This window comes from Botrytis byssoidea (genome assembly GCF_014898295.1).
Source record: "Botrytis byssoidea strain MUCL 94 chromosome Unknown BBYS_001, whole genome shotgun sequence".
In the NCBI taxonomy this organism is placed as follows: Eukaryota; Fungi; Ascomycota; class Leotiomycetes; order Helotiales; family Sclerotiniaceae; genus Botrytis; species Botrytis byssoidea.
The window spans coordinates 908,652-936,633 of record NW_024065842.1 but is presented as its reverse complement, the minus strand read 5'-3'; the positions used below and the strand labels follow the sequence as shown (position 1 = coordinate 936,633).

The 27,982-nt window shown below is 42.9% G+C and overlaps 9 protein-coding genes across 9 annotated transcripts; 4 read left to right on the top strand and 5 right to left on the bottom strand.

Moving 5' to 3' along the window:
- Nucleotides 1–354: 354 nt before the first annotated feature.
- On the top strand, nt 355–1,529 carry EAE97_000282 (uncharacterized protein; the record flags this gene model as incomplete). Its single annotated transcript, XM_038870792.1, has 3 exons — nt 355–449; nt 535–1,056; nt 1,124–1,529. 3 exons carry the CDS (start codon nt 355–357, stop codon nt 1,527–1,529), a joined length of 1,023 nt encoding a protein of 340 aa, XP_038738153.1.
- Nucleotides 1,530–2,255: 726 nt separating this feature from the next.
- Nucleotides 2,256–3,083, bottom strand: EAE97_000281 (uncharacterized protein; the record flags this gene model as incomplete). Its single annotated transcript, XM_038870791.1, has 1 exon — nt 2,256–3,083. One exon carries the CDS (start codon nt 3,081–3,083, stop codon nt 2,256–2,258), a length of 828 nt encoding a protein of 275 aa, XP_038738152.1.
- Nucleotides 3,084–4,848: 1,765 nt separating this feature from the next.
- EAE97_000280 (uncharacterized protein) lies at nt 4,849–5,074 on the top strand (the record flags this gene model as incomplete). The annotated part of the gene is made up of 2 exons (XM_038870790.1): nt 4,849–4,933; nt 4,971–5,074. 2 exons carry the CDS (start codon nt 4,849–4,851, stop codon nt 5,072–5,074), a joined length of 189 nt encoding a protein of 62 aa, XP_038738151.1.
- Nucleotides 5,075–8,461: 3,387 nt separating this feature from the next.
- EAE97_000279 (uncharacterized protein) lies at nt 8,462–9,522 on the bottom strand (the record flags this gene model as incomplete). Its single annotated transcript, XM_038870789.1, has 4 exons — nt 8,462–8,585; nt 8,637–8,972; nt 9,189–9,335; nt 9,470–9,522. The coding sequence occupies 4 exons, from the start codon at nt 9,520–9,522 to the stop codon at nt 8,462–8,464; spliced, it is 660 nt and encodes a 219-aa protein (XP_038738150.1).
- Nucleotides 9,523–10,321: 799 nt separating this feature from the next.
- On the bottom strand, nt 10,322–12,483 carry EAE97_000278 (uncharacterized protein). The gene is made up of 3 exons (XM_038870788.1): nt 11,732–12,483; nt 11,506–11,681; nt 10,322–11,448 (listed from the first exon to the last, which is right to left on the bottom strand). Exons 1-3 carry the CDS (start codon nt 11,986–11,988, stop codon nt 10,427–10,429), a joined length of 1,455 nt encoding a protein of 484 aa, XP_038738149.1. The 5' UTR covers nt 11,989–12,483; the 3' UTR covers nt 10,322–10,426.
- A 1,347-nt stretch (nt 12,484–13,830) lies between these two features.
- On the bottom strand, nt 13,831–15,904 carry EAE97_000277 (uncharacterized protein; the record flags this gene model as incomplete). Its single annotated transcript, XM_038870787.1, has 5 exons — nt 13,831–14,063; nt 14,126–14,960; nt 15,014–15,212; nt 15,266–15,348; nt 15,563–15,904. 5 exons carry the CDS (start codon nt 15,902–15,904, stop codon nt 13,831–13,833), a joined length of 1,692 nt encoding a protein of 563 aa, XP_038738148.1.
- Nucleotides 15,905–18,202: 2,298 nt separating this feature from the next.
- Nucleotides 18,203–19,447, bottom strand: EAE97_000276 (uncharacterized protein; the record flags this gene model as incomplete). The annotated part of the gene is made up of 1 exon (XM_038870786.1): nt 18,203–19,447. The coding sequence occupies one exon, from the start codon at nt 19,445–19,447 to the stop codon at nt 18,203–18,205; it is 1,245 nt and encodes a 414-aa protein (XP_038738147.1).
- Nucleotides 19,448–19,652: 205 nt separating this feature from the next.
- On the top strand, nt 19,653–22,929 carry EAE97_000275 (uncharacterized protein). Its single transcript, XM_038870785.1, has 4 exons — nt 19,653–19,965; nt 20,116–20,499; nt 20,546–21,643; nt 21,693–22,929. The coding sequence occupies exons 1-4, from the start codon at nt 19,711–19,713 to the stop codon at nt 22,086–22,088; spliced, it is 2,133 nt and encodes a 710-aa protein (XP_038738146.1). The 5' UTR covers nt 19,653–19,710; the 3' UTR covers nt 22,089–22,929.
- Nucleotides 22,930–23,978: 1,049 nt separating this feature from the next.
- On the top strand, nt 23,979–27,816 carry EAE97_000274 (uncharacterized protein). Its single transcript, XM_038870784.1, has 5 exons — nt 23,979–24,260; nt 24,334–24,460; nt 24,672–26,718; nt 26,772–26,871; nt 26,922–27,816. The coding sequence occupies exons 2-5, from the start codon at nt 24,444–24,446 to the stop codon at nt 27,329–27,331; spliced, it is 2,574 nt and encodes an 857-aa protein (XP_038738145.1). The 5' UTR covers nt 23,979–24,260; nt 24,334–24,443; the 3' UTR covers nt 27,332–27,816.
- The last annotated feature ends 166 nt before the right edge of the window (nt 27,817–27,982 follow it).

Below are 27,982 nucleotides of genomic sequence, written 5' to 3'. Positions count from 1 at the left end.
CCATAATATTAAATGCCCAAACCACGTTTTAAATCTCTTGGCTGGGGAGAATGGTAATCCAGCTTCCTGTCTTCTCGTCCCATATCACATCATATCTCCTCCATTGAGTCTCCTTCTTTTGGTATATGAATCTACGGTGTCTGGATTGAAAGAGGCGTCATCATGCACATTCATGTAAGGTAGCAGGTCGAATCAATTTCTCAATTCTAGCCCGCTTGCATTTCTTATGTTTTGATCTTTGGCGAGTTTCTCGTTTTTTTATTACTATTGCGGAAAACGAATTGGCTTCTTGACATTCACTTATTTGGAATATATTGGAGCTATACCTTCTCTTCTTCTTGCTGTGCGAAAACAATGTCGACGTCGCCCTCTCGGTCTAGTCCTTTGGGTAATGGAGTACTGGTAATCAATAAACCCAGAATTTTGTTACTGGTAGCACTGATAGCAACGTAAGTCTTGCGCCCAATTCAGCCTTGTCTCCAGAGACAAACGCACTTCGCAGATCAGAGAACATAACCTAATTATTCATGCTAGATGGTGGATGGCATATTTTCTCCCACGCTATCGACCAGTTGTCGAAGGACACATCAAAGACAAACTATCATCTGCCGCCGAGAAGATTCCCGCCATCAAAGTAGACTGGTATCCCAACCACGACCCGCGCGCGCAATTCAATGCCTCCAAAGTTGCACTTCTCATCGAAGGCAGACCTATTCCTCATCTCGTCCCGCAAATCCTACATATGATTTCCGTTGTGCCACCGGATTGGCGCTTTGCGTTCATCGGCACGAATAAGAGTGTAGAAGTTGTGTCTCGCAGTTTCGCAACACAATATCACAAGGCTAATGGAAAACTGGACTTAATTGTTCTTCCCAAGCCGTGGAAGGTGGATAGCAAGGAGGATGTTTTCAGGGTGCTCACAGATATTCGATTCTATGACGAATTTATGCCGGAGGTCGAATGGTTGCTCAAATATGAGTCGGATAGTATTATGTGTGGAAATTCGGAAGAAAGTCTGAATGATTGGCTAGACTATGATTGGGCTGGCGCTCCTAGGTAAGAGATACTTTGCTCTCAAGCAATCTAATACCGTTCGGGGGTCAAGATTGACACATTCGTATAGAATCGCCGGTGATTACTTCGCAGGCAATGGTGGGCTTTCATTCCGAAGAATTTCCACTGTAAAAAAGATACTCGGGTTTCAATCCCGAATTAATGATACGACCCCCGAAGATGAGTGGTATGGGAAACGTATCACGCTATTACCAGGAGCACGAGTAGCCAGCGGTGAAAAAGAAGATCATTTCTCGGTCGAAGACAGATATCATGAGAGACCCATGGGATTTCATGTACGAGATGGAGGAAAGGTGCTTCCGGAGGATGTCTGGAGGGACCCTAATCAGAGGAAGAAGATTTTCGAGTATTGTCCTGAGTTGGCAATGATAATGCCAATGAAGTTGGAAAGGCAGAGGTGCCCAGGCGACAATCGGAAAGGCGAGATTGCAAAAGACAAGAAATATGGGCAATGAAGTTGAATTGAACTAGACAGAATCGACTAATCCAGATGGCGAAAAACATGGGATACGGTGTACGGAATTATAGATTTATGTGATATATTAGCGAAGGATGCGTCATGAACGAATACATGATCGACAGGGAAATGTGGATGGTAACATGCCTCTACGGAAGTATATGGAGATTGGCGTTTGGAAATATATACCAGTTGGCGTACTAGTTGATGTACATCATAGAAACCCGGCTTTTTCAATCAAATCATGTTCTTTAAAGGGTCCATAGCTACCCTGAATCACATATCATTGGTTTCAATGATATTTCACATATAATTGCACGTCCACGACTAGTCATTTCGCTACACCTTGGCTCCAAGTGGAAGTTTCGTGTAAAGCATCTTCCTTCGTTCTAGTCTATATAAATAGTCACTCACAATGCAAGTGAACAGTAATCAGTCTGCCAAATAAGAAAAATTCAAACATTCTATTTTACTCTTGTTTTCCGTCGGATACTGATTCCCCTATCTCAATACAAAGAAAATCTAACTATATCTACAAGCTGCATCTCCTCCCACTTCCCGAATCTTGCAATCCGTACCCAGTGGTATGAGCATAAGTCTAGTCTAAATCTATATATGATGTAATCTATGTCATGGTATCGTTAACCCCCAAAAAGCCCAGCAAAAACTTCTGTAAAAGAAAACATGAAAAACAAGAGCACTGCTCAGAAAGGAACTCAACAGCCTAGAAGCTCTCCAAAATCATCCTTGTCGCAACTTCAATATCTCTTCTCCCCCCAGTGACACTAACCACCTTCCCATAATCGCTTCTACCAAAATGAAAAGCACATTGTGTTCTCTCTCCGATCTTTCTCAATCTCCTCTCGTGATCCTTCACCAAAGCTATCCACTCATACTCATTAATTACCACCTGTATCGTCCTCCAACTTCCATTCCTGATCAACTCAGCTGGCTCTCTAAATCTTAGGTACTTAGTCGCCCACTGTCGAACATTTTTTCTCGCCCACGCAAAAGCGTCTAAATCATATTCCCATCCCTTGCCAAGCGGTATATAATGGATCTTCGCTTTCTGGGACTCGCGTGTTTCCCGCTCTGCTTCATCGCGCAACGAAGCCAAGATCTCCATATCCCCATGATCAAAACAAATAATCATATCCTTGGTCCCGAAATCCTCACGATGAATTCCTCTCATCTCTCTCGTTCCCACGCGCGCTAAGATGGCGCGCTTTTCGGAGCTGTCACATGCTTTGGACTGTTGGAATGCGTGGAGAGAATTGTTGCTTCGGTCTTCTTGCTTGGGTCTGCGGAGCTCATGTCGAAAGAGAGAACGATTGTTTTTGCTGAAGTCAGTGGCGAGATAGAGTCCCGCGGAGAAGATGTCATTGAATATCCAGCGCCGGTCTGAGGAACAGTTGGCTTGCCAGAGACGCAGACATTCGAGGTAGGCTTGCACGAAGACGCCGCGGCCGTCGTTATAGTCGTCGATACAGAGGATGCGGGCGCCGGTGGAAGGGGCCACGGCGATGTGGGGGGATCGAGACTCGAATTTCATGGAATTATTTGGGCGTGGTGGTCAAGGGTTGAAAAGTTTCGATTCTTGATATTGTGATTTGAGGATTATTAGATTATGAAATTGATTATTCGCTTCCTTCTTTGCTTTCTAGATTTCAGAAATAATGCGAATGGATGAATTTTCGTCTCCCACAAATGAATGAGCGTTCGTTACACTGTCAAAAGGAATGTACGATACTACGATCTTCAAAAGAGCTTTTACAAACTGCGACGACTTTCCCTCAATATATACTCAGCTCAAATCTAGCGATTTGCATCTCAATCTGGAACATCAGAAAATCTTCATACAATAAAGTTTCTAGATACGTGCAGACCCAGCCACGACAGGCTTTGAGAAAGGCTGCCCAAGAACATGGGACTCAAATATCATGAACCACTCACGGAACGACCTTTCCGGAGAATTATGCGATGAAAATCTCGCGGGTGGCCATAGCACCTCATCTCAACCTTTTGGTTCGCAGCGGTGAATCAAATAAAATGAAATAAAAATAATTTCCCCTGGTAAAAATTGATGTGAGATCATGTTTTCCAGTTACGCCGTACCTTGAGAGAAGTTTTCTCGAAGTGCATCTCCAGCAAATAGTAGAGAAAATGCGGTCTATAGTTTAGTCGCTGATTTGCTCGCCACTTTTTATGCCTAGAAGGTATACGGATTAGGAATGCTGTCACGATGGTTGGCTGGTGGTTCGTTACTTCCGGAGTCCTAGTGGAAGATGGGTTTATTCTCCGAGTGGAGAGGGAGAGGTTTTTACCTTTTTATGCTTGTTTCTTGTCAGTAAAAGGTACTGGGGAGTTCTGCGTATATTTCCTTCTTTATGAAGCCGATGAAGGGGATATCGAGGCTCTGGTGATTGTTTACAGGGCATGTATGGTAAGTTTCATGATATAATAATTTTGTGTACCTACGTAGAACGCTGGTAATATTGTTCAAGAGATGAGTCTATGTGGTCCATTTCTCACAAAATTATCCAAGAAACTACTGTTTCCAATGGGCTGTTCGCAAAAATTATATCCAATATGATTCAGCAGAATTCTATCAAAGTTCTAGACCAAATATATCCTTGTACATCATATTGGGCATAAGGCTACTAGGGCAAAGTTTCCTCAGCCCTGTGGATCTATTACTGTGTGTGGACCACGACAAATTGCGAGGCTAACCGCTGGCTATGAAAGTCTTTAGCTTAGCATAGCTAGCTCTATCTTAATCCTTACCTATCATTTGTTTCATACAAAAACTCACGCGACCAATTTCCAACATCATTCCATTGGTTATCAAAAAAGCATTTGGCTAGATTTTAGCTCCTGTTCCTGTTCCTGGATCGGTAGCTGGGCACGCAGTTATCCTATCATATTGTTCTAGTGGAACGTCTGCCGGGGGCCCGGCTCGCATGTCCCACTTCTGGACCCCGGGACTCTCGAGTGAAGAAGAATGCTGGGTACGCACAGATGTGACATGGTCGTGTAAATTTTTCGTGTCAGAATCTTCATATATATGGAGTCGGCGCTCTGGAAAATGCCTAGAAGCTTTTGTTCTAGAAAAAACCTTGGTTTCGGTCTTGCTTTAGAAGGGAAATTGGGAGAGGGAAATAGTCGGTGTGAGGAAGAGTTTTCTAGGGGATGTGGGTTTGGACGGTTTGAGGTTGTTGTTACGAAATATTTTGGGGGAGAGATGTTGCATTTGGGGTGTGGATGGATGGACGATTTGGTGCATTGGGGTTTTACTATCTGTATGCCTAAAATGCAAGATGGGAATTGGGGATAGATTTTGGTGTGAGCTGTTTACGCTCTATACTTTATGCTTAGGATGCCTTGCTGCGGCTCAAAGAGAAGGTAAGTGGAGACTACTAAGCCGCATAATTTGTCATAGTCGTCAGTTCACCCTCTGCGTTGAGAGAAAATTTGAAGTGTCTTTTTACATGGGATGAATGCGAGGTGTGTCGTCTTTACGAGCTAGTGTTTGCCAATGGGTGATATAGTTGACGAAATGCTTTATCGCTACACACGATATTCATTCATATTCGATCACTGTAGCATTATCGATATTGATTTTTATCCTCCTTAACCAATAGTCAACACTTAAAAAGAACCATATGACTATTCCCACACGTAAGGAATCCAACACCATCCCATTCATCTCTCCCTCTATTTCTACAAAGACAATTCTGCAGATAAGCCTTCTACAGGAATCACTCACAAACTTCATCTTCACACTCTAGAAAGTCCCCAAACTTTTCTTCCTCCCCAACATTGCAAAATTTTCAATCTGCAGAAACCCTACCCCACGGTGTCATACCTAGATATCAATGCCTGGATGGGAGATCCACTTCCCGCTTTTCGATGGGAAGTGGAGCTTCTATGCAGGAACGAGCGGATGACTACAATATGCTATTTCGATGATTTGGAAGTGTTTTGCTTTGTTTTGTCTGGAGCCTGGCTTTGCTATGGGAATTCTATGTGCAGTGGGAATTGTACGTGGGAAGTTCAGAATTTGGATGCAAGTAGCACTTTCTGACGTGGGAAATCTATACAAAGTAAAAAAAATATCGGAGGAGTATACTGTAGTTATGAGTCGATAGCTAATCATCTCATCTCTACTCTCCAAATTTCTTCTCTATTAGTGCATAATCCACGCCATTCAAGTATATAGACAGAAAGCCAAGTCGAGCAATCATTCACAGTTTCTAGAAGATTCAAGTAACCACTTACACATGTGGTGAATCACACTGTGTATTTCAATTCCTCGAAACCCGATGCTTTACCCTATACAATCTCCACTAGAGATTTTGTTACAATGGCTGATGAACTGACTGACTCACAAGAGAAACATAACAAGATACTCACGTATCACAGTAGTCCATCAGTCGAAGATCCATCCTGTCACCCAAATTTACAGCCTCAATTTTGAATCACCAGCTTCTTTATCCACATCCAAAATCTAACATACAGTAAAAGCAGAAAAAAAATTCTCTCACATCTCGCATCTCACCGAGAAAATCTCACAAGAAATATCTCAATCCCCACATCCACCCACAAATCTCATCAAACCTCCCACTTCCCACTTCCCATCTATATTCAGATAATCTATCCAACAAATCAATCACATACATACAAACCCCCTCACACTCAAATAACCTCCGAGAAGGAAGATTCTTCCCTTGAATAGCTCTATATAGAGTAATGCATAGATACCTTATGAAACTTGTATTATGGAGATTCAAGGATAATTGTACCCAGACCAGATGTGTGGCCTTTAGATCAATGGATCGATGGCCTAGAACGTGGAACTATCTATATCTTTAATAATCGCTCGCTATAGTTGGCCACTAGTGAGATTATTAAAAGTATGCGAGCAGCAAAAAACTGGTATAGTGGGTGTGGGTGAGGGGATGATGGGATGTAGGAATGAAAAGCTTGCCGAGATTCTAGTTGAATTTTTTCTGAAGCGTAGAATGAGTCTTTGGGACTGCCTGCGTTTCGTTGATACGTGCTTATCATCAGCAGCTGTCTCCACAAGGAGAGATAATTCCGTGGAAATGTTGTAGCGTTGAATATAGAAGCTCTACGATACATGTCACAAGAAAGCTCATCTAATCATCTGAGAAGGATGAGAATCATCTAATTCTATGAAGCTGTGTATTCAAATTAATAAAGTTTTCGCTGTTTCCAGTAGCAGACTGTCGTGAAGAATAACGTCTCCGTTGACGGTTCTATACACTGCTTTTTATGTTGTTGATAATGTAACCCATTTCGCTAACAGCACCGCTGGCGGCAACTTCAAGCCATTCAAGTAAAAACCATCCTCCTACCAACCGCCAATTATATCATACCTATGCACATGCGATCCTCCATTGTCATACAATGTGCTAAACCCACATCCGCAGAATTGCGCCTACGGGCGAGCACCAAAGATGAAATTCAAATCCTAGAAACGCTATTCATGCACCAATTCTATCGACTGGTCAGACCCATCTTTGATATTTTCGGATCTGGAACTTTCTGATGATGAGTATCTTCTCATATCTCTTAAAAATCTGTTTCTTCGAGGTGGTAAAGGTTGAGATGAGTGATTCGGAGCTGTACCGGCTAATCGACCCATGTCCTCTCCCACTGCTGCAAGTAAACTATAATACGATCGATCCTCTGTCCACTGCTCCCCAAAGCTCCAAATCCGTTTTTTTGTTATCTTTCTCCTCTTTACAAAATCTCCCCAGTCAGAAAAGCTCGAAATCTTTCGATCCTGTGCTTTGATTTTCGATACATCGTCCATTTTGACTGCCGAGCTCGCTTTAGTCGAAAGATTGGAATTTGGATGATGATGCAAAGTAAATGTAATCAACAACCATAGATGACTTACCCAAAAATATCAAAGAACGATGACGCCACCTCATACTCAATGGGTAAAGAACAAAAAGAAGTACAGCCAAGCCTAGAAACAAAAAATGCGACAGCCTCCTAATTTAGGGTGAACACCGCCGTCGAACTTCGCGGTACTGACGATTGACCTTGCAGATCTACACGAGTACAATAAAAAAAGTCAGTAAGCAAGAAAAATCAGCTGAAAGACCGAAATCAACTGACGTGCTTTATAGAAATGGCTAACTTCGAAATAAAACCTTCGAAGGCCGACTCTGATGCCGTAGGAATGAAATATTCCTGTAGTGGTTGGGCTTTGGTGCTCGATTCTGAAAGTGAAGAACCGCCAGTCCTCAAGGGAGAGTTTGGTGGAGATAATTGTGGTTCGTAGTTCGAGCACATAAGTGCTTGCTGGGAGGATGATAACTCGTAGAATAAGAAATATTGTACCAAGAAAGCTGAGTTGCAAAAGGGTTATCAATCGTGGGACCATATTGTATATCTTGATGGTGGTGAAGTGGTGTGAGTAATGAAAGAAGACAAACCAGTAGATTGAAGACATCTAGGTATTTCTCAAATAGTCAATTTTCTATCATTCTAAGAAGGAACATGGTCGTAGTTGTGGATGGTAAGAACATGTGAAGCTTCGTACCTGCCAAGTCAAGATCGAAATTTCATAGGCTTGATTATGGTCACTATTTGGAGAAGATAATCACTTCAATAGCTCAATGACTTTGCTTAAACTTATTTCATTTGAGAATGAATAATGCTCATATCCTTTACAGTGTGGCAAATTACCCTAGTAATAAACGAGTGGAACCCGCACTGGACCCTCTAGTATCTTTGCTCTAGAATTAAATCCTTTGTCCCAGAGTACTCTCCTTGACATGCAGGGCCCCTTCAAGCCATATGAATTTTCAAATCAACCGGTACTTTTAAGATGTCGTGTACTAGGACGAAGTGTTTTCAAAATGTCGATAATCTTATGTCAGTCATGTTTGTCGTTCATTCTGGCTTCAAAGCATATATCCTGACAGGATACAGCCCCTTCGGGAAACCTTTCGCCAATTCCGTCTTCATTAGCTTCAGACCAGCTTTCTCAAAGAGTGCACGGAATTTCTCATCAGTCCTGACACTTCATGTAAGCTTGCTATCACAATATCTTATGGTTTTCACATACCTAGTGACGCTGCTATCCAGCTCGTCAAACATATCATTGCCAGCATGCGTGCTCATGTTTTCCTTCACTATGATCCAACCATTTTCATTTAGCATCTTTCCACATTTCTGAAGATACTCCACCAGTTGAGAGTCTGTCAAATGTCCTAGACACCATTGGTTCCAGATCAAGTCATATTTGGTTTCTGCATCTGGTGTCCACGCTTCCAGACCAACTGAGTATATTTGGCCAACTCCAGGTTGATCTATAAGCGCGGAAGAGAACTTCGTTACTGGTTCCACAATATCCACTGTGTCAGCGACACTAAGAAGCAATGCTTTTGTAATTCGACCGATTCTGGAAGTCGTATTAGCTCACATATGTCCAAGCTTCTATGACCAAAGAACAGCCCCAATCCATGATATTATTTGTGATTTAGCACTGAACTTTCAGTCATCAAACTCTCATCCTTGATCAGCTGATAAAAAGACACTACACGCCGACAACACCACAAGACAACTTAATCCACACCCAGGAAAGAGACAAAAACTTCCACAACAAAGAATAGCTTACCCTGCCCCACAATCCACCGCCCTCCCCAATTTCGCACCCTTTACCCCCAGCTTCCCTAAGAAGTTCTTTGATCCCTGTATATCCACTCGACTGATATACGGAAAGCCGCCCAGCATTCCATCATCACTTGCTTCTATGCCTTCCCAGCTGTGCGTTGTGTCAGTCTTATCACTTCTCATACGGGTTTTTCTTGTCTCGTCATTCGCTTTCCAAAAGAACAAATTGAAACGGATGTTGAAGGAGATTTCGAGGAAAGATATGAGGGAGGAAATAATACGCACTAATTGATAGCATCCGCATGATTAATCTGCGAGTCCGCCGCTTGAGTTGTCATGTTCACGGTAGGACCTAGAGCTTAACAAGGAAGGTTGCAAAATCTTTTAAGCTGTAAGTTTGACCTGTGAAATTGATCGATGAGTATAAGATGGGAGATATATATATGGATATAGATAGGGGCTTGAGTTGTGATGAGTTTATCAGGTATTGATATCGAGGAGGGATCATTTTTTGTTTGAACCTTTCTTTCAGATGATATTCGGTAAATAGTGGTGTGTATCTAGTAAAAGCGTTACTCGTTATAGCTTAGCGTTCTATTGGCTTGCTTTCGACCGGCTGTAGCAGGTCACTTTGATTGATTAAAACTTTGAGAATCACTGACAGTTCCGTGATTATAAAATAAAAATAGGGAATCCTAGAGGATTAAAGTATCATCATCGAATCAATTGAACGGTACTATAGTGTCGTGTGAAAATGGCGGGTCAGGATACTAATTGTCTGATTTAGTATCGAATTTGGCAAAGGATGTGTGTATTTCTGATGTGCCAACTTATTTCGTCCCGTCAAATCTTAGATGATTGAAGGTGTGTATTTAGTCTCTGACGGTGTAACGTACGTCTCTCACTTCTCTGCTGTTTGAATTTCCATCTATATGAGATATGTATTGTGAATGGATCTTTACGGTCGCGCTTCAGACGAGAGTTGGATCCAGAGCGATAAAGCACCCTCACAATATCATAAGGATGCTAGGAGCCAGGCCATACTCACGAGTCACTAGGTGTACCAAGAGTTCAAATATATAGTAGGTAGCCTTTGATGTTTTGCTTGGCTTTGTTTGAAGGATCTATTAAACAATCATTAAATTGTATTCATAAAATCACCCTGATTCCCTCCATAGTGTTATATTTACAGTGAAAGTAAAAACTTTTCCAACCTCTATTCCATGCTCATCTGAATACCCCCTAAGTACAAGTGCCGAAGTTCTTTTGACATCCAGTACCACAATAGTCAGTGGTACTTCCACAGTATCCATATTGACTGCAGCAATTGCCAAAGCTAGATCCGTTACAAGTGGTAGAGCTCGAGCAGCTTCCATCGTCTGAAACCTTTTGGGTGCTGGTTGGCTTTGCAGAAGTTGAGGATTTAGTTGCGCTAGTTGAGGACGTAGATGATCCAGAGCATGTTCCGCTAGCAGACTGACAACCGGTACTGCAATAGGCATCTGTGGATCCGCAATAACCATTGACAGAACAGCAGTTTCCAAAAGTGGAGCCGAGACATGTAATATCAGTATTGCAGGAACCGTCATCGGAGATTTGTTTACTTGGTGTAGGAACAGGAGCATTAGCATCGCCACTTCTGTACCAGTTCTCTGATGGATCTCCAAGACACTCTCCCACGGTGACAGATTTAAATCCGTGAGAGTACATGGAAGCGAGAATGTAGTCTGTAAGATTGTAGACAGTTTGATAATGGATGTCGTGTTCAATTTCCAAGAAGTTTTCTGTAGTGGCATCTGCCTTGGCAATGGCCTTGTCCCAGATGTTTTTGGAGTTCTGGATGAGAGTTGCAGCATCGTTCAAATATCCTGCAGTATCCAAATCGAAATAAGTTACATGGTATCCCAAGTCTGCCATGAGATCACCGCAGGTGGCGTTACATTCGGAATAAGGAGGTCTCATATATGTTGGAAAATATCCAAGGATGTTCCTGAAAGCCATCTCATTATAGTACATTTGATTCTTGAAGGTTGTCAGATCGAGTGATGTTAGATTTTGGTGACCCCAAGTGTGGGATGCGATCTGATGACCTTCCGCGACCATACGTTTGATAACAGCAGTGTACTGTGCAGTGGTATCAATTGCACCTTTTCCAAGATTGTTACCGGTAATCATGAAGGTAGCCTTGGCCCCATAAGCTGCAAGTTTGTCTAAGAGATCATTAGTGTAAAGATAAGGTCCATCATCGAAAGTAAAGGCGATATCTATCAGAATACAAAAGTCAGCCTTTTTGAAACCCCTAAAAAGCACAGGAAGCAAACCTCCAGCAACTTGACAATCGTAAATGCCAGCTCCACCATATGGAACAGTTCCAATGTGTGGGCGTTGAATGTTTGATGTAGAAGCACCGGCTGGAGCTTGGAGTGTATCGCAAAGAGGTCCGTATTTATATTGACAATCCGGAGCTGCACAATACTCTTGCGTAGTACCGCAATATCTGGTGAATCCATTAGTTCGGGTCTGTAGGGCTGAGATAAAAGTGCCTACCCTTCTGGAGAGCAGCATGCATTTACACAGCTACCAACACCTGGACCGCAAGTATTTGGATCGTTCGCTCTTGCTGCTACCTTAGGCGATCGATCTTCTACATGCACAGGGGATGTGATTGGAGCTGGCATAGCATTGCGACCCTTGACGGTTTGGAGAAATTCCCTGCCGCCCATCAACTTTGGCATGGCAGGCCCTGAATGTGCACTTGACAACGAAGCCAAGGCCACAGTGGCGAGGATCGAAACAGACTTCATGTTGATCGTTTCTTGAAGGAGTGTGAGGTGCAATTGCTTCCAATGGGCGAGTTCGTTGCAGGATTATAAGTAGTAAAAATTATAGACGCGAAACTTTATACCCAACTGCTATTATGCCGAGACTAATGGTAAAAGAAAGACTGTTCTCAAGAAATTGAAGCGACTGTGAGGGTCATAAGAACCGATGAAGAAGTGAAGAATGTTGCAAAGTGGGAAGCAGACTTCCTATTAAACCCTCAAAGCAGAGGCAAGCTGACCTGATATGCAGCGACAATAAGTAGGGGAGTAGAAGCGTAGGGAAGTGTGTAAAAGTAACATAGCTTTCTAGGGTCAAAACTTTGAGTAAATCCGATTTGTATGGGTACAACCGTCAACGTGCAGCCTACCACAGCAAGGATTCAGGATTTGTGCAGCCATCTTATGATTCCCATCACTGAATGAGACAAATGGGACGGTTTTCTTTCTTTTTTGTATAGTTCCTACCAACAGATGCAGGTCCAAGAACTGATTATACTGTTTAAAGAAAACATTCATGTAGGTCACAACGACCCGAGAGTGGAAAGGATAGCAAGTGGGGTAAGAGAGGTCTTAGAACCATGCCCGATTAAGTCGATAACAAGAAAAAGCGTGGAAATGTTAATGAACATGAATGCTTCCATGCTAGATATTTCGCTGGACGGCTGAACGTGCGCACGGTACATGACTTTCTTGCATGATCCCTTACAACTGCTGCTAAGAATGTTAAAAATTCGGAAAATTTCGAATGAAGGGGTCTTTAAGACTTCGTGGTGCCAATCATGATAGCCATACAAATGCAATGATTTTGTGATAGCTGGGTACGCATGTTTTGGTCACAACCTCCTTTTTCTTCTCACGTCGCTTTTCTTTTTTCTTTTAACGTTATATGGAACTCCCTTACCATCGGTGGAAGTGGTGGAATGGGAGAAGGCCTGCTGTGGAAATTGCAGTTTAAGCTTTCGAGAAAAACAAAGTCGTCTCGAGATCATCTCAGTCATGGCTCCTCCCGGATGACGAGGACTTGGCGTTATGCACGTCTTTTGGCCCCTAATAAAATCATTATCTTCGCGAAAGCCTTCACCAGTTGGAACATTTGTTGTGGAGCTTTCGCAGAGCGTGTCATGTAGCTCGTACTCACAGGCAACTTATGAACAAACGGAAAACAGCACTTTGGTCAAATCAAATCAACAGCCTTCACGGTTTAAGCATAATCAAATCTCCTTGTGCACCTGGGCATTGATAAGGAAGCGGATGGATTTAGCCGTTGCAACTTTCGATTCATTATTCTTCCGATGATGACTATTATTAGTGTCTTGTTTCCTCCCGAGATCGTCAAATTTTCTGCAGTTAGGCCTCGTGCAACTGAGCTAGAGCTGAGTTCGGACGAGTCTCACCACTTAATATAATGCCTATAGATCCGAGATCCCGAGTCCAACACCGTACTCCCTGATGCGCGCGAGGACATAAACGTCGTGTAAAGTTCTATCTCGTGTTTTCGCAGACGCGCAACTTAGATATTAATGCTGGATAGTGCATTCGGTCCAAGTTACGTGACCATAGATGGATACTGGCGAGCGGAAGCAAGAGCGGACGATAATGTCCAGTTTCGATGTGGCAGCTGGATATTGGTGTTCAATGCCAAGGTTGAAACAAATAAAATATATTCAATGTACTGCGAGCTTGTGATGGGTATACTCTCTTGTCATTGTCACATGTTTCTTGAAGCCTCAGTCGATTCCAAAGTTTGTGAAAATGTGACTGGCGAGAGGAGAGCTAATATCTCGTTCATAATCTCCTTCCTCCGTAACGGTACTTCTAACTATCTTAGTGCGTGACTCCTAAAATCTCATTTTCCTCCACGTATTTGTAGTATCTTCCCTTCGTATTATTTCTCCAACTCTTGCCCCATTTCACCACCGCAAAGAACGTAAGAACTTGAGCAAGACCAGCAAAGGCAGCCACAATGAAAGCATTTTGATAACCCATATTAGTAACCCAGGGTGTGACACCGTAGCCCATTGCAAAGCTCATTGTATTTCGTATGATAATTACAGTAGCTGTGAAAGACATTAGCTTGGACTTGAGGAACGCATATAGGAAGATGTAAGAAAGTACATACCCATAGCTTCACCACTCAAATCTTTATAAGAATCGATACAGTACGAAACAGACAACTGAAGACCAATACCGTTTGAGCCAGCAATAAGGAACATGGCAACTATCAGTCCAAACCAATGTATATGATGGGCTGCTCCGACACCCCAAAGAATCAAAGAGGCAGGTATAAGAATTATTGATGCTGAGAACAGCCAAAGGCGGTACTCTGCTTCCAGAACCCCCTTGTTGCGACGGGCGAGCCATAATACGACTCTATCTCCTATAACTCCTGAATAAAAGGAAGCACAAGCTACTCCAAGTAAGGGAGAGACATAAGATAATCCGACCATGGATGATGAAAAGTTATAGGGCGGAGCACTCAAAATCAGGGAGGCAGTCCCATTGAGGACGTTAAACCAGATTAAATTACTGCCATACGAGAATCCAGCGTAGGCAATCGATGGTAGAGACATAAAGATAAGAGGTCGAATCATCATCCGGAAGAGCCTGAAATCTCTTTTCTTATCCTTTAAAGACAACTTTTGGATATATGTCTTCGGCTTGTAATGCACAGTTCCGAGCTCAGCATTCTGATTGGCTGCTCTTGAGACGTCGGTAGAAGTACCTTTCTCGGGATCAAGTGGCTCTGAAGAAGTGGAAGACTTCTCTTGGAGCACCCCTCCTGTTGGTGTGATCATTCCAGGTGTGTCATCTCCGGAAGTTGTCTTTTTTTGAGGTGCTCTATCGTAGTTTGTCTCCTCCATAAGGAAGAAGCAAAACACAAATCCAATGGCTAGAAAGATAGCACACCAATACATCACCCATTTCCATCCTTGTCCGTCATTAATAAAGCCAGCCTATGAAATTGTAAGCTCAAATGAGGGACAATTATCACCTCTTGACGACTCACAAGTATTGGAGCTAGAAAGTTACTTCCAGCCAGCATGAAAGCATATAATCCCATATAGGAACCTCTTTCGTGGGCAAAATAAATATCTGTAATCGAAATTTCGCAAAGTGATTCGATAGGGGCTCCGACAGCACCTTGTAAAATCTTACATCCAATCCAGGCAGAGTTTGTTGTAGCATGCGGCACCCATAGCATGGTACTCGTTCTGTCAGTACTTCTACAAGCAATATGATGGATTAAACATTTACTGACCCCAGAGTTGCTAGCATAGAGAACAGATACACCGGTCTTTTGCCATATTGTAGCGCCATGGGCTGGGCGATTAAAGTTCCCCACTGGACTCGAAGTACAGCATCAGCGACTGAGTACTCAAAAATCAAATATGTTGCTTTGATCCCGTAAAAGTAACCTTATTCTGGATGGAAAGGAAGAAAGGGCTAGACTCTACTTTGAGACAAACTTCGATTGTTCCTCCATGCTTCCTTAACCAATCTAAATCTTCCATTCTTTTATGCTGTGAAAGGAAGCATACGAGATAGTGTAACTCACTCCGAAGAACAAAAACATATAGCCCGTGCCGGCGTTTAACTGATCGACTGTCAAGCCAGTGTCCTCACTTATGGGCTCCAATACACTGTAAACTGCTGCAGATGCTATTCCAACCATCAAAGTATACATAGACATGCATGCTGTTGATAGCATCTTCCGTTTCGGCGACCAATTTAGCGGATCGTCTGGATCGCTGGATGGCGATGGAACAAGGACAACATCTTGTAGTCGGGATGCAGATGCATGCTGCCCCTTCATTACACCTTCGAGATCTACCAAGTGAACAGTCCCTGGGACCGCGCGTGTGTCCAGTTCATCACCTTGATGATTGGTGTGCTCCATCGTGAAACAAGACACAATTATAAACTGCAGAAGAGATAAAGAAAGGTAGCTATTGCAGGAATAGGTTTGACTTTTACCTTTTTGACCGTAGCAGACGACAGAAGGTACTAATTGTTTGGCCAGGTAACCATTGCGATGATCTCTCTGCTTTTAAGACATCTCAAGTGGTCAAGGTGTATAACGAACTTATCACGAAGTATATCATGGCTGGTGATCATATAGATATGAGATTATGCAGTGTACCTAGACTCTCCACTTGGAGGCCCAAAGGAGCAAGTGTATGCAATGGTGACGACCAACTCTGAGCTCTCATTCGACAATTGAAATGTCACTGGCTACTACCCCGCGGCCTGGTTATCATGAAATATCCCGATAACCATCAATGGCAAGCTTTATCAGTGAAGTATGATAACGGCAAAGCTATTTGCCTTGTTAATTTAGGTACTCTCTAATTGGAGTCTGGAGGGAAAAACGGTACACTAAATCATTAGATAGGATGATCACCTTTGCGTTGAGATTACTTACATCTTGATATCCCATAATCATGTCAATTTACACTGAAATTCAGACTGTACGATATTAATAATAAATTCAAAGCTTATAAATATATCCTTTCTATTTCTAATTCAAGATGATGATTTCATGAGTTGATATCGAATATTAAAAAGAGTGTATAATATTCATGTCTCAGCATCTCTGATTTTGTCGTTTTGTTCATCGTGGGTATGATAATGTTAAGGTTGGCTTGATAAGGCAATCATTTCTAAGATTGGAAAGAATCCGTTTGTGTAAACGTCACCCCACTCTTTCAAGTCTCATTTGATTCCATGGGATAGATAACGATCTTCGATTTATGCAGAATATAGAGAATGAGATAAAGTTATCTCTTAAGCTTTCCATCATTGAATACTTGAAGCACGGGAGCATGTTCGGCTATCGATATCCAAGGAACAAGGTGTAGTGCAGTCTCGAAGGCTCTCGACGCTCGAGTCTTGAATGATTTGCGTGTATGACAACTGGGGGAGCTTGTCTCCGTGCTTTTTTCTACTGCTTCGCTGAGCTCCATCGATCTGGAGATGATCAGGTCGCGTAGCATTCAGATTCAAAATATCGCTGGATCGCTTGTAGCACAGCATATTAAACACGCCAGACACTTCCAGTAGCACTTGATGCCACGATGTTATCGCCAAAGATACTTACATCATGAGTATCCCGAGAAGATTTGAAAGCGTTCTCTCCTCTCAAGAAGTGGCCACTCTCTATAGGATGGTAGTTGGCATTCTTTCAAGAGATGTTCCCTGGTATTTTGAGCCATCCACTCCCCTGCGTCAAATTAAGAGCCGCGTATCTGATAAGTCCTTTCAGTTACTTGAAGCGAGAATTAGTGTCCAGTATTCCATAAATCATGGTCTCCATGATACAGCCAACCTCATTTTCATTTCGAATGGCGAAATTGATATTCATAAAATCATCCCCGCCAAGAACAACATCAAACAAATCCGATCTATGATTTTGGCTGCTTATTCTCTTGAAATGAAAACAAAACTTCTTTCCTTCCCAAAATGTGCTTACCAGATTGCCGCGCCAGCTTGCGAATAATATCACACTCGCACTGGACGAATCAGAAAAGGATACACCTGGGATCATCAACTGGTTCCGTAGCATCAGTGGTGCGATTAGTGTTAGAATAGGGCGCTGCAGCTTCAGTCAGTGCCGCGCGATATGACGTCGAAGCAATCAAGAGTGCCGTCAACCAATTGGGTGATATATAAGACCAGGATAAATCTGAATGAAGAAACGTGGTCATATGGCCACCATCGTAAAGATTCTGGAAGCCATGTAGCCGAGAAGCAGGATGCGTTATCTGGCATAAGATGGAAATACGAGAGATTTTGCACAGGAAGAAGATGGGAGATGTTTTGATCGAAGGGCTTATCTCGGGATCAATGTGAGTCCGTTTGAGGCGGTCTTTATCAAGACCAACAGATATATTGATCCGGCCGCTTTGGAGAAATCGACGAATTGGATGAAGGGAAATAAGTTTACCATTTATGAGCACTGCAAATCGTAGTAGGCCAGCGATTTTGATTCTTCCAAAGTAGTGGATTCTCTCTTCATGGGCTAAGAGTTACAATGAAAATGTGGAAGGGTGGAGAAGACGCAAGCAACTAGGAGTATTCCGGACTTGAAGACTTGCAGGATAGAAACACCATGTTGGATGGCACTAGTACATATGAGGGTATCAAAAATAATCAAATTATGTATGTATAGAGAGTACCATAGTAAAGTACCACAAGGCTAAAGGTTGAACCTTGTTCTTTGCTTCTCCATTCCAGCCTTCCATTGCCATTGAACAGCATCATCACCTTCACTGCCTGCTCTGCCAATTCCCTTATCAACTCTTCTCAACTTCAACGTGAATCGGGGTCCCAGCTCCTGCAATCCAGCTCTAATACCCTCTACACCTTCCACGATTTTTCCATCCGGTCCTACTACGCTCTTTTCTGTTTCTCGCTTCTCCCTAAAAACATATCGATGTCTTCGGACAAAGATGTAATCACGTTGATTGTGCAACGTAACTACTTGTCTACCCTGTAATTCTGGTTGTGGTGGAAATAGCGTCAAGAATAATCTCGCAGTCAACAATCCCAATGGTGTGCGAAAATTGTTCAAAATGAGTTCTGGGTAGTGATTTGTTGGGTTTCCATGACCAGGCAACTTCTTGCCTTCAACCCAATTCTTGATCGAGAAATGACATGTGGGACCAGATGGTAGATGGACGATGGTCAAGCCAGTGGGCACCTTAGCGTCTTCTTTAAGCATGACAACAGATGTATACTCGCGATTTGTAGCAAATTTGCAGATCTCTCGTAGAGAATATTTGTGTCCATAGCGATGGGCCGATCGGGGAACGTAATTGCTATTTGGAAAGAGAGTGCATAACAGATGAGCTTCTGCATGGAGTGTAGAGTTTAAGGAGGTTGTGAGGAGAATTTTTGGAGCTGGCGGAGGCTCATCTGTGAAGAGTGTGGGAAATTTGAGGGATAAGGAAGATGGTGTAAGGTCCAGATTTGTGCTTGTTGTTGAAGGCGCATTGCTAACTGCTCGAGGTCGGCTTTCGGTTTCTTCATCCTCGTCGTCTGATCCCTTCTCAGAATCCGAATCCAGCATACTGTCGGCATCATCGTCCTTTTCCTCTGGTTCTTCATCTAATGGTTCTTGCTCTGCAGCCTCCGCCTCTTCTATGCGTCTTCTCTTCAATTGCTCGACATCTACGCTGATATTGAGGTCGTTTCCATCGCCCGATACTTCATCCCAAACACGCTTATTATCAATTGTATGTGGAATGTTCTTCGCCAGCCGCTGCCTTCTCAATTCGGGATCTCTATCTTCTTCTCTCTTTCGTTTGAAGCGTATGTCTCTGCGATCGTTATCGCGAGCCTTCTTTTGTTTGATATGAAGATCTTGTCTCTTGAATTTGTTGCCAGTTTTAAAGGGTAATGCTGCCTTCGAAGAGGCTGGGTGCACACGTTTGGAACCCATTGTGAGATTATTATATGTCGGTAGAACAAATACCTGGAGGAAAGGATGTCTAGAAAAACCTAAGAGGAAATCCAAAAATTATTTTAGCTGCTATCGGTATGCGGCCGCTTCTTCCCGATTGGTGGATGGATCTACAAGGCTGTCCCCCTCGCGACGAGTCACACAAAAAGAAATTCCCCCACGACCTTGATAAATCGCAAAGTTTTGAAAAGTTCCCCAGACTTTCTTTGACTCATACCTATCATTGGATGAGTCTTTGGTGAATGCGATCTTTTTGTAGCCTTATAAGAAATATTGTTGTCAAACCAAAACTAAAACCACAGCTCACATTTCGAACCTTTACAGCTACAACACCCCACCATAAATACCAAACACCAGCACAAAAGAAGGACAAAATAATGTCGACCACTACTACGCTTAAGGGTCAGCCCCTTGATCGTCAAGTCCTCGATTCCATGTTGAGGCGGCGCATGTTCTATACTCCCTCTTTCGAAATCTATAATGGAGTCGCTGGTCTTGTAAGCAACAAGTCTTTCATACAATGCTCCCAATGTCCAATACATTCTGCATGTTTCGACTTCTACAACCCTTTTACTTCCCTTAAAACTCCAAACTCTCAGTTGATTCTAGGAAGTTTTTTTCTGGGCAATTACTGACTTCTTACGTAGTATGATTATGGTCCTCCCGGTTGCGCCTTGCAGGCGAACGTTATTGACTTATGGCGCAAACATTTCGTCTTGGAAGAAGATATGTTGGAATTGGACTGCACAGCGTTGACTCCAGCCGAAGTTCTCCAAACTAGTGGTCATGTTGAGAAGTTTGCAGATTGGATGTGCAAAGACCCCAAGAACGGCGATATCATGCGAGCGGATCATTTCGTTGAAGACATACTTGAGTCGAGGTTGAGAGGTGACAAAGAAGCTAGAGGTGTCAAAGTTGTCGAGGAAGAAGAGGACCCATCAAAAAAGAAGAAGAAGAAGAAGACTAAGGGAATTGAAGCTGTGAAACTCGATGATACAGTTGTTCAAGAATACGAGCAGATTTTGGCTAAGGTACATCCATCTAATGACATTACAAGTATGAATATTAACTTTTTAGATTGATAATTACAATGGAGAAGAACTTGGTCAGTTGATCAAAAAGTACGAAATGAAGAACCCAGAAACTGGCATGGAGCCTTCCGCACCAGTAGCTTTCAACCTTATGTTCCAGACTGCAATTGGCCCAAGCAGTAACACACCAGGTTATTTACGTCCAGAAACTGCCCAAGGTCAATTTCTCAACTTCGCCAAGCTTCTCGAGTACAATCAACAACAAATGCCATTTGCTTCTGCTTCCATTGGCAAGTCATACAGAAATGAAATCTCTCCCCGTGGTGGTTTACTGAGAGTTCGAGAATTCTTGATGGCTGAGATTGAACATTTTGTCGATCCCGAAGGCGGCAAGAAGCATGAACGTTTCAACGACGTCAAAGATGTAGAGCTTGTTTTGTTGAATCGCCATACTCAATTAGCTGGTAAAACTGATGTTGAAAAAATGGCTATTGGCAAGGCCGTCGAAAATGGTACTGTCGACAACGAGACCCTTGGCTACTTTTTGGCACGAATTCAGCTCTTCCTTGCAAAGATTGGTGTTGATCAATCCAAAGTTAGATTCAGGCAGCACATGGCCAATGAGATGGCTCATTATGCTGCAGATTGCTGGGATGCTGAGCTGCATACCAGCTCTGGTTGGGTTGAGTGTGTTGGTTGTGCTGATAGAAGCGCTTACGATCTTAGCGTACACGCAAAGAAGACTGGTGCGGCTTTGATGGTCCGTCAAAGATTAGATACTCCAATTAGTGTCGAGGAGTGGCAAGTTGATCTCGACAAGAAGAAGTTCGGCCCTAAATTCAAGAAGGACGGTAAGGCTGTTGAGGCTGCTATTGAAGCTCTGTCGCAAGAAAAGCTGGAATCTCTTGCAAAGAACCTCAAAGACAATGGAAAGATTGTTATCGAGGTCGATGGAATCGCTGATGGTAAAGCCGAAGTTGGTGCTGATCTTATCAAGATTGAGCTCCGAACCCGGGTTGAAAACACCAGAGAATATACTCCAAATGTAATTGAGCCTTCATTCGGTATCGGTAGAATTTTGTACGCCTTGATGGAGCACAACTACTGGACCCGTGGTAGTGAAGGTGGCGATGAAGCACGTGGTGTAAGTTATTGTTCTTTCTCATGCATTTGTAGCGACTAACGAAATATAGGTTCTCTCATTTCCACCAATTGTTGCTCCCACTAAAGTACTGCTCGTTCCCCTCTCTTCCCATGAGAGTTTCAAGCCCTTCCTGAAGCAAATCTCATATAAGCTCCGATCCATGGGTATTTCTAGCCGTATTGATGATTCTTCGGCATCCATTGGCAAACGTTATAGCCGAAACGATGAACTTGGTACCCCTCTGGGCATCACTGTTGACTTCCAGAGTGTTAACGATAGTACATTCACTTTGAGAGATAGAGATTCCACTAAGCAAGTCCGTGCATCCCAGGAGAAAATCCTGGCGGCTATCAAAGAGTTGGTTGACGGCACCAAGGTTTGGGCAGATATAGAGAAAGAACTGCCAATCTTCGAGGGTCAAGAGGCTGATCTTCCTACTCGTTAAGACACAGAAATGTCTAGATTTTGCGAAATGTTATCACATGTTATCAGATAGGCATGTGGAGATCCTGTAGACACCTCCTGGTTAATCCTTGAGGAGTTCGGAGAATTCGATGTCACACATAGATTATGAATTTGTGATGTTATATCGCGCCAAATGATAAAAATAACAATTCATTTACGTTCAACGGACTTTCTGCTCAATATTCCCGATCGTAGGAACGACTTATAATTGATACGATAAACCACATGTTTTAACAAGATTTTCGTGCTACGTAATAAGTAACTTCAAAATCTGGGAGATCAATGCGTGAGCTTCCATCATCCTTCTTTTTCGCTTCTAGAAATTCCATGGTTGTTAGGGGGCATTTAGAAAGGGGGAAACACACAAATCAATCATGTAAGAGAGAAACACCCCGTAGAAGTGACCAGTTCCCTCTTGGGGATGATCATAAACATTTGACTTCATCGAAACCGGAAATACATAGCCCAAGAAATTGCTAAACCGTGCGAGGGTCTAAATCTGTTACAAGATCCGTTCATTTGGAAACAAGAACTTGTAATACCTAGTACCTATGACACTAATTTTCGAAACAAAGGATGCTCATTTGATTAGTAGGCTCGGTAAGGGTAGCGCTTAGGAGGAACATCAGAGGGGGCTTTGCTTTACTTCCCGACAAGAGACCAATGCACATTTTAATTCATGTACAAAGCGTCTGCTCGGGAGAAAAACTGGGAATTCTCGCAATCCATTTTGTAGGAGACGTTGCCGTTGCCGTTGAATTGTTTTATAAAATTTTCGAGAGTTTTAAAGTTCATGTTTAGGGGCTTTGACAACTTGTAAATAGCCTTTTGTTTGTGTCAATCAACTAAATCTATGAAACAGTACTAGGTGGTCTAAAATAAACAACTGACTCTACCTACTTCTCACTTGATCAAGATACCAAATTGTCCAGATAACATATGCATTGGTAGTGGGTAGAAACTTGGCAGGCTTAGTTGGGTACTGCTAATCATAGAATCATAGCCTATGATGATGCTATGCTCTCAGCTAAAGAGTATCTAAGGTAGCTAGTAGTCCTGAGTCCTAACTTTGATGGATCGTTCAGTTCATCCCTGAGTCAAAGTTCGTTTCTTTTCTTCCTAGTCAGCCTTTAGGACTTTTCCCATGATTGATCCCCGATAGGCTAAGGAAGAAGTAAGATAGGCCGGAGGGAGGCTTGATAGAAAGAAATCATCTTTTCAGCATGACTTTGTGTGTGTGTGTGTGTGTGCGTGCTTGTAGTAATACTTTTCGTAAGATGTAATATCTTGGTATTACTTTCAGATAGATATGTATAGATACTGTGTTCAGTAAGATATGTTCATCCTAAGACATACAGGAAGTTACTACCCGTCTCTTTCTCTCTCCCCCCCATCAATCTTCCAAAGACACCCAGGTATTCGACAGGCGTATACAATAAATCTAGAAAGATAGATAGACAGATATCTTTGAGACAGAGCACACTTACAACAGGTAGACAGGACAGAAAAGCAGTGCACTTATCACTCTTTTATACACCACATTATTCTACTAATATATATATATATATATATATATATACACCGTATTCTCTCTTAGTGAATTGTTAATAAATGCATCTACATTTTCTCGAGCATGCACTCATCCGTGAACTCTTCTCCTACCCTTATTACTCTTATTAAATGCTCTTTGGCGAATGTGAAGGGACCTTTGGTGAATTTAGTGAAAGGATTCGGCCTCTTAAAAGGGTGCACGGGTAAGGAAGGGTATGGGGGTCTCATTAGCGTCCTGTAGTTACCGCTTGAGCAAAAGGCGCTACTACAAACTCGATTCCTAAAACCTGCCCAAGTAGATCTCAATCACTTTCAATACATTGAACAACTGCATCCAAAAGGAAATTCCTCCCTCTTATAACAAAGTTGTCTTGTCAACATTGACAACATAATACTGCAACACTGAAAACCATATAATATACTGAAAGCTCCATTCACCACCATTTCAATAGTACAAGAAAAAAACGCTGGACGTTGTGCGACGGCAACTCGGTCTTTGTTGATCCCCTGGTTTGTGACCTCGAACAACCTCGAATCTCCAACTGTCTATAACGAATAGATCAGGTGGAGTTCTTACTCACTCCAGCCCAGACTTTACTTTGTATGTGATTGTACTTTTTTATACTTTCTGCATTCAAAGAGTAATAATTAAATGCTAATATTTATGAATACAGTCATTTTTGTCTTCTCTTTCAACGATACCCCGCGGCTTTCGATCTGCTTGTTCCCTTTCAGAATCTTGCATACATTGTTCTTTAAGTTGTAATTCTGCCTTCTCATCAAAATGGCTTCACAAAATAGGTATGTAATTTCCCATTCCTTATTCATTTGCACAGAGCAGCTGCTTGGAACAATTCAAACTCTCCATATATTTCCGAGTTTTGGTTTGGACAAATCTCATTTGGCCTTTCGAGGAACTTTTATATGTTTTTGCAGCTGCTGTTGGATGATTGTCTGCACTCACTTCCTTTGTGGATCCATAGAAGAATACAGCTAATGAATAATTTATCAGCATTTACACACCAGGTCAATTCATGAACCCGGGACCCGCGCCTCGACCTCCTGCTGGCCCTCGACTAAATTACACTCCTACTACCGCGAATATTCCAGGAAATGTGTCTGCCCCTAACATTTCCCAGTTAAGCATCAATTCTCCAATCACCAGAACCGCCACATCTACATACTCTGGCTCGACCGTCTCTCTTCCTTTAGCTCGACAACAGACCAATATGGATGGACAAGGAGGAGTCGCAGTGATCAAGGAGGGATGGGCTTCAGTCAAGGAAGGAAAGAACTTCATCAGTCCTTGGAAGAATAAGTGGCTTATTCTTCGAAAGGAGGCACTCGATTTTCATAAGACTGAAGGTGGTAAAGTTGCCTATCAAATTGTACTCAAGGATGTTCTTGGAGTTTCAAGAGTTGAGGCGGCGGGAACTATCTTCGAAATCAGGAGAACCATGAACGGCTCATCAAACAACCCAGGAGATGATGACAGTACTGGGAGGACTCTCCAGATCAAAGTGAAGAGTGACGACGATTTGTACGAATGGATTGACTTTATCTACGCCCGTTGCCCTGGAATGGGCGGTGTCAGCAACCCAACTAATTTCAGTCATTCCGTCCATGTCGGTTTCGATCCCAACACTGGAGAATTTGTCGGACTGCCTGCAGAGTGGTCAAAATTGCTGAACTCTTCAGCTATCACCAAGGAAGATTATGAGAGAAACCCTCAGGCTGTTTTTGAAGTTCTGGAATTTTACTCTGACATCACCAAGCGTCAACAAAATCCCCAGCAATTTTCGAGTTTGACACCTACACCATCTGTCGCTCAAAATCAAAACAAGCAACTTGGTTATATGCCAGGTAATTCTATAGCACCCCCCAGGCCTCTTCAACCCCAGCAGCAGCCAAGCAACAATGGTTACGGTTCGCCACAGCAGCAGCCGCAGCAACAACAAAGAAGACCCACACCCCCAGAGCAAAGTCAGCAGCGCAATCAAATGCAACAAATGGCATCAAACTATGTTACTCCTGATCAACGTGAGGAACAGAGACAGATGCAACTGGCTGCGCAAAGACAGCGAGAATTTGAGGTCGCCGAACAGAACCGACTGGATATGGAGAACTATAACGCATCAATTCCTCAAACTCGCACGCCAATGGCCAAACAGGAGATTGGCGGCGGTGGTTATTCGAGCAGTCCATCCCAAGATCGCTACAACCCGACTAGGGTGGCACCTTCTGCCCCTCGTCCACAGCAAGGACAACAAACCGCTGCTCAAAGACCAGCCCAGAGACAAGCTCCGTCTGCGCCAACCTCGAATGGCCCAGCCAGACCACCACTTACCACTCAGCAAAGCTCTTCTTCTATGAGGGACCAAAATGAATCCGAGAGACAAGATCCTCGATATCAAAATGGCCAAGCCTCAAATGCGTCTCAGCCACAGCGACCCGTTCAGCAACAACAACAACCAGCGTCTAGGTTGCCTGCCCCAGTCAAGCCACTTAATGTTGCACCAAAACCAGCTGCTAATGGCGCTCAACAAAACGACGCGGTCAAGGCTGCAGAGGCTGCCCTTACCGCCAAGCCAGCCGCTTCTGAGCGTACAAAGGATGTTAGAATGTCAACCATGTCGGAGAACGAAGTTATGGCTAAATTGAAGGAAGCTGTTTCTAAGGATGACCCCAACCTTTCTTACTCCAAGCAGAAGAAAATCGGTCAAGGTGCTTCAGGCTCTGTATATGTTGCGAAGGTCAAAGAAAACCCAGCATCTCCTGTTGCTCGCGAAGTGTTGCGTCAACAAGGCAGTAAAGCTCAAGTCGCAATTAAACAAATGGATTTGGCTCACCAACCGAGAAAGGAGTTGATTGTAAATGAGATCATGGTTATGAAAGATAGCAAGCATCGCAACATCGTCAATTTCCTCGATGCTTTCTTGAGAAACAACTATACCGAACTCTGGGTAGTTATGGAGTATATGGAGGGAGGTGCCTTGACCGACGTTATTGACAACAACTCGAACATTACTGAAGACCAAATTTCCACCATTTGCCTCGAGGTATATTCAAATCCGATAATCTGTACTGTGTATCTATACTAACTTTTTGATAGACTTGTCGTGGACTCGAGCATCTTCATGCACAAAGCATTATCCATCGTGATATCAAGAGTGACAATGTTCTGCTCGATGCACGTGGTAATGTCAAGATCAGTAAGTTCATCCAAAATGATTAATATTTCTTTGTACTAACGTGCTTGTAGCCGATTTCGGATTCTGCGCCAAACTCACGGAATCTAAATCCAAGCGCGCCACCATGGTTGGTACTCCTTACTGGATGGCTCCTGAAGTTGTCAAGCAAAAGGAATACGGACCAAAGGTTGATATATGGTCTCTTGGTATTATGGCTATTGAGATGATTGAATCTGAACCCCCATATCTCAATGAGGAGCCTCTTAAAGCTCTATACTTGATTGCCACAAATGGAACCCCTCGTCTCAAGAAGCCTGAAAAGCTCAGCAAGGAACTCAAGGCTTTCTTATCCGTTTGTCTTTGTGTCGATATCAGAAGCAGAGCATCTGCAGATGAACTGCTGATGCACGACTTCTTGAAGCACGGTTGCGATACTGCTAGCTTAGCTAACCTCCTACATTTCCGAAAGAACGCCAAATAAACAACCAAAACTTTACGAGAGTTTATGATACACGTTTACGAAAAGCGAGCAATTGGTGGCATTTCGAGTTCGTATTTGGAAGCAGTTAAAGCTGGTTTAATTTTATTTTGCGACATAACGCAGGTTACATGATGGGTTATATTGTGTGGTACCCATACTATACCAACAGCATGAATGCCCGGAGTTTCTGGGAGTTTCACATTCTGTTTCCTTTGCGCGACATATCTAAGATCTGAATAATCGTGGTCACATGTCAATGACATTTTGGAGGCATATAAAAGCTGGGCTCAAAGGAACAAACTTCACGTTCTGCTTTGACCTACTTTGGCTTCTCGATGATCTTCCAGTTTGTGGATAGCTAGGTATCTTTGGGATCTTTCGAAGGTAGGCCTCAAAATGAGGATATACTTTACGGAAAGATGGCCGGAAAGGGCAGTAATAGGCGTCAGGCAGATTATTTGAAGAGAAATAAGAAAAGTTCAAAAGATAACAAATATTATAATGATTGTGATTATGAAGAAAGCATGATGCTACTATCTAATCCATGCGCAGGTAGTTTTGTTTTGATACCGGAATTACTTATATGACATGAGAGAGAATGTAGGAGCATAAAAAAGTTCATCCCGAATCTTGACCCCCAAAAAGCTTCTA

Bases quoted from the DNA above. Each gene is read 5' to 3' on its own strand.
- EAE97_000278 (XM_038870788.1), bottom strand. From the start codon at position 11,988: ATGAAGTCTGTTTCGATCCTCGCCACTGTGGCCTTGGCTTCGTTGTCA. The intron at 11,682-11,731 runs GTAGGCACTTTT...TGGATTCACCAG, and splicing joins GCATGCTGCTCTCCAGAAGG to ATATTGCGGTACTACGCAAG. The intron at 11,449-11,505 runs GTTTGCTTCCTG...GTATTCTGATAG, and splicing joins CGATTGTCAAGTTGCTGGAG to ATATCGCCTTTACTTTCGAT.
- EAE97_000274 (XM_038870784.1), top strand. The intron at 26,719-26,771 runs GTATATTCAAAT...ACTTTTTGATAG, and splicing joins TTTCCACCATTTGCCTCGAG to ACTTGTCGTGGACTCGAGCA. The intron at 26,872-26,921 runs GTAAGTTCATCC...ACGTGCTTGTAG, and splicing joins ACGTGGTAATGTCAAGATCA to CCGATTTCGGATTCTGCGCC.
- EAE97_000275 (XM_038870785.1), top strand. From the start codon at position 19,711: ATGCGATCTTTTTGTAGCCTTATAAGAAATATTGTTGTCAAACCAAAA. The intron at 19,966-20,115 runs GTAAGCAACAAG...CTTCTTACGTAG, and splicing joins ATAATGGAGTCGCTGGTCTT to TATGATTATGGTCCTCCCGG. The intron at 21,644-21,692 runs GTAAGTTATTGT...AACGAAATATAG, and splicing joins GTGGCGATGAAGCACGTGGT to GTTCTCTCATTTCCACCAAT.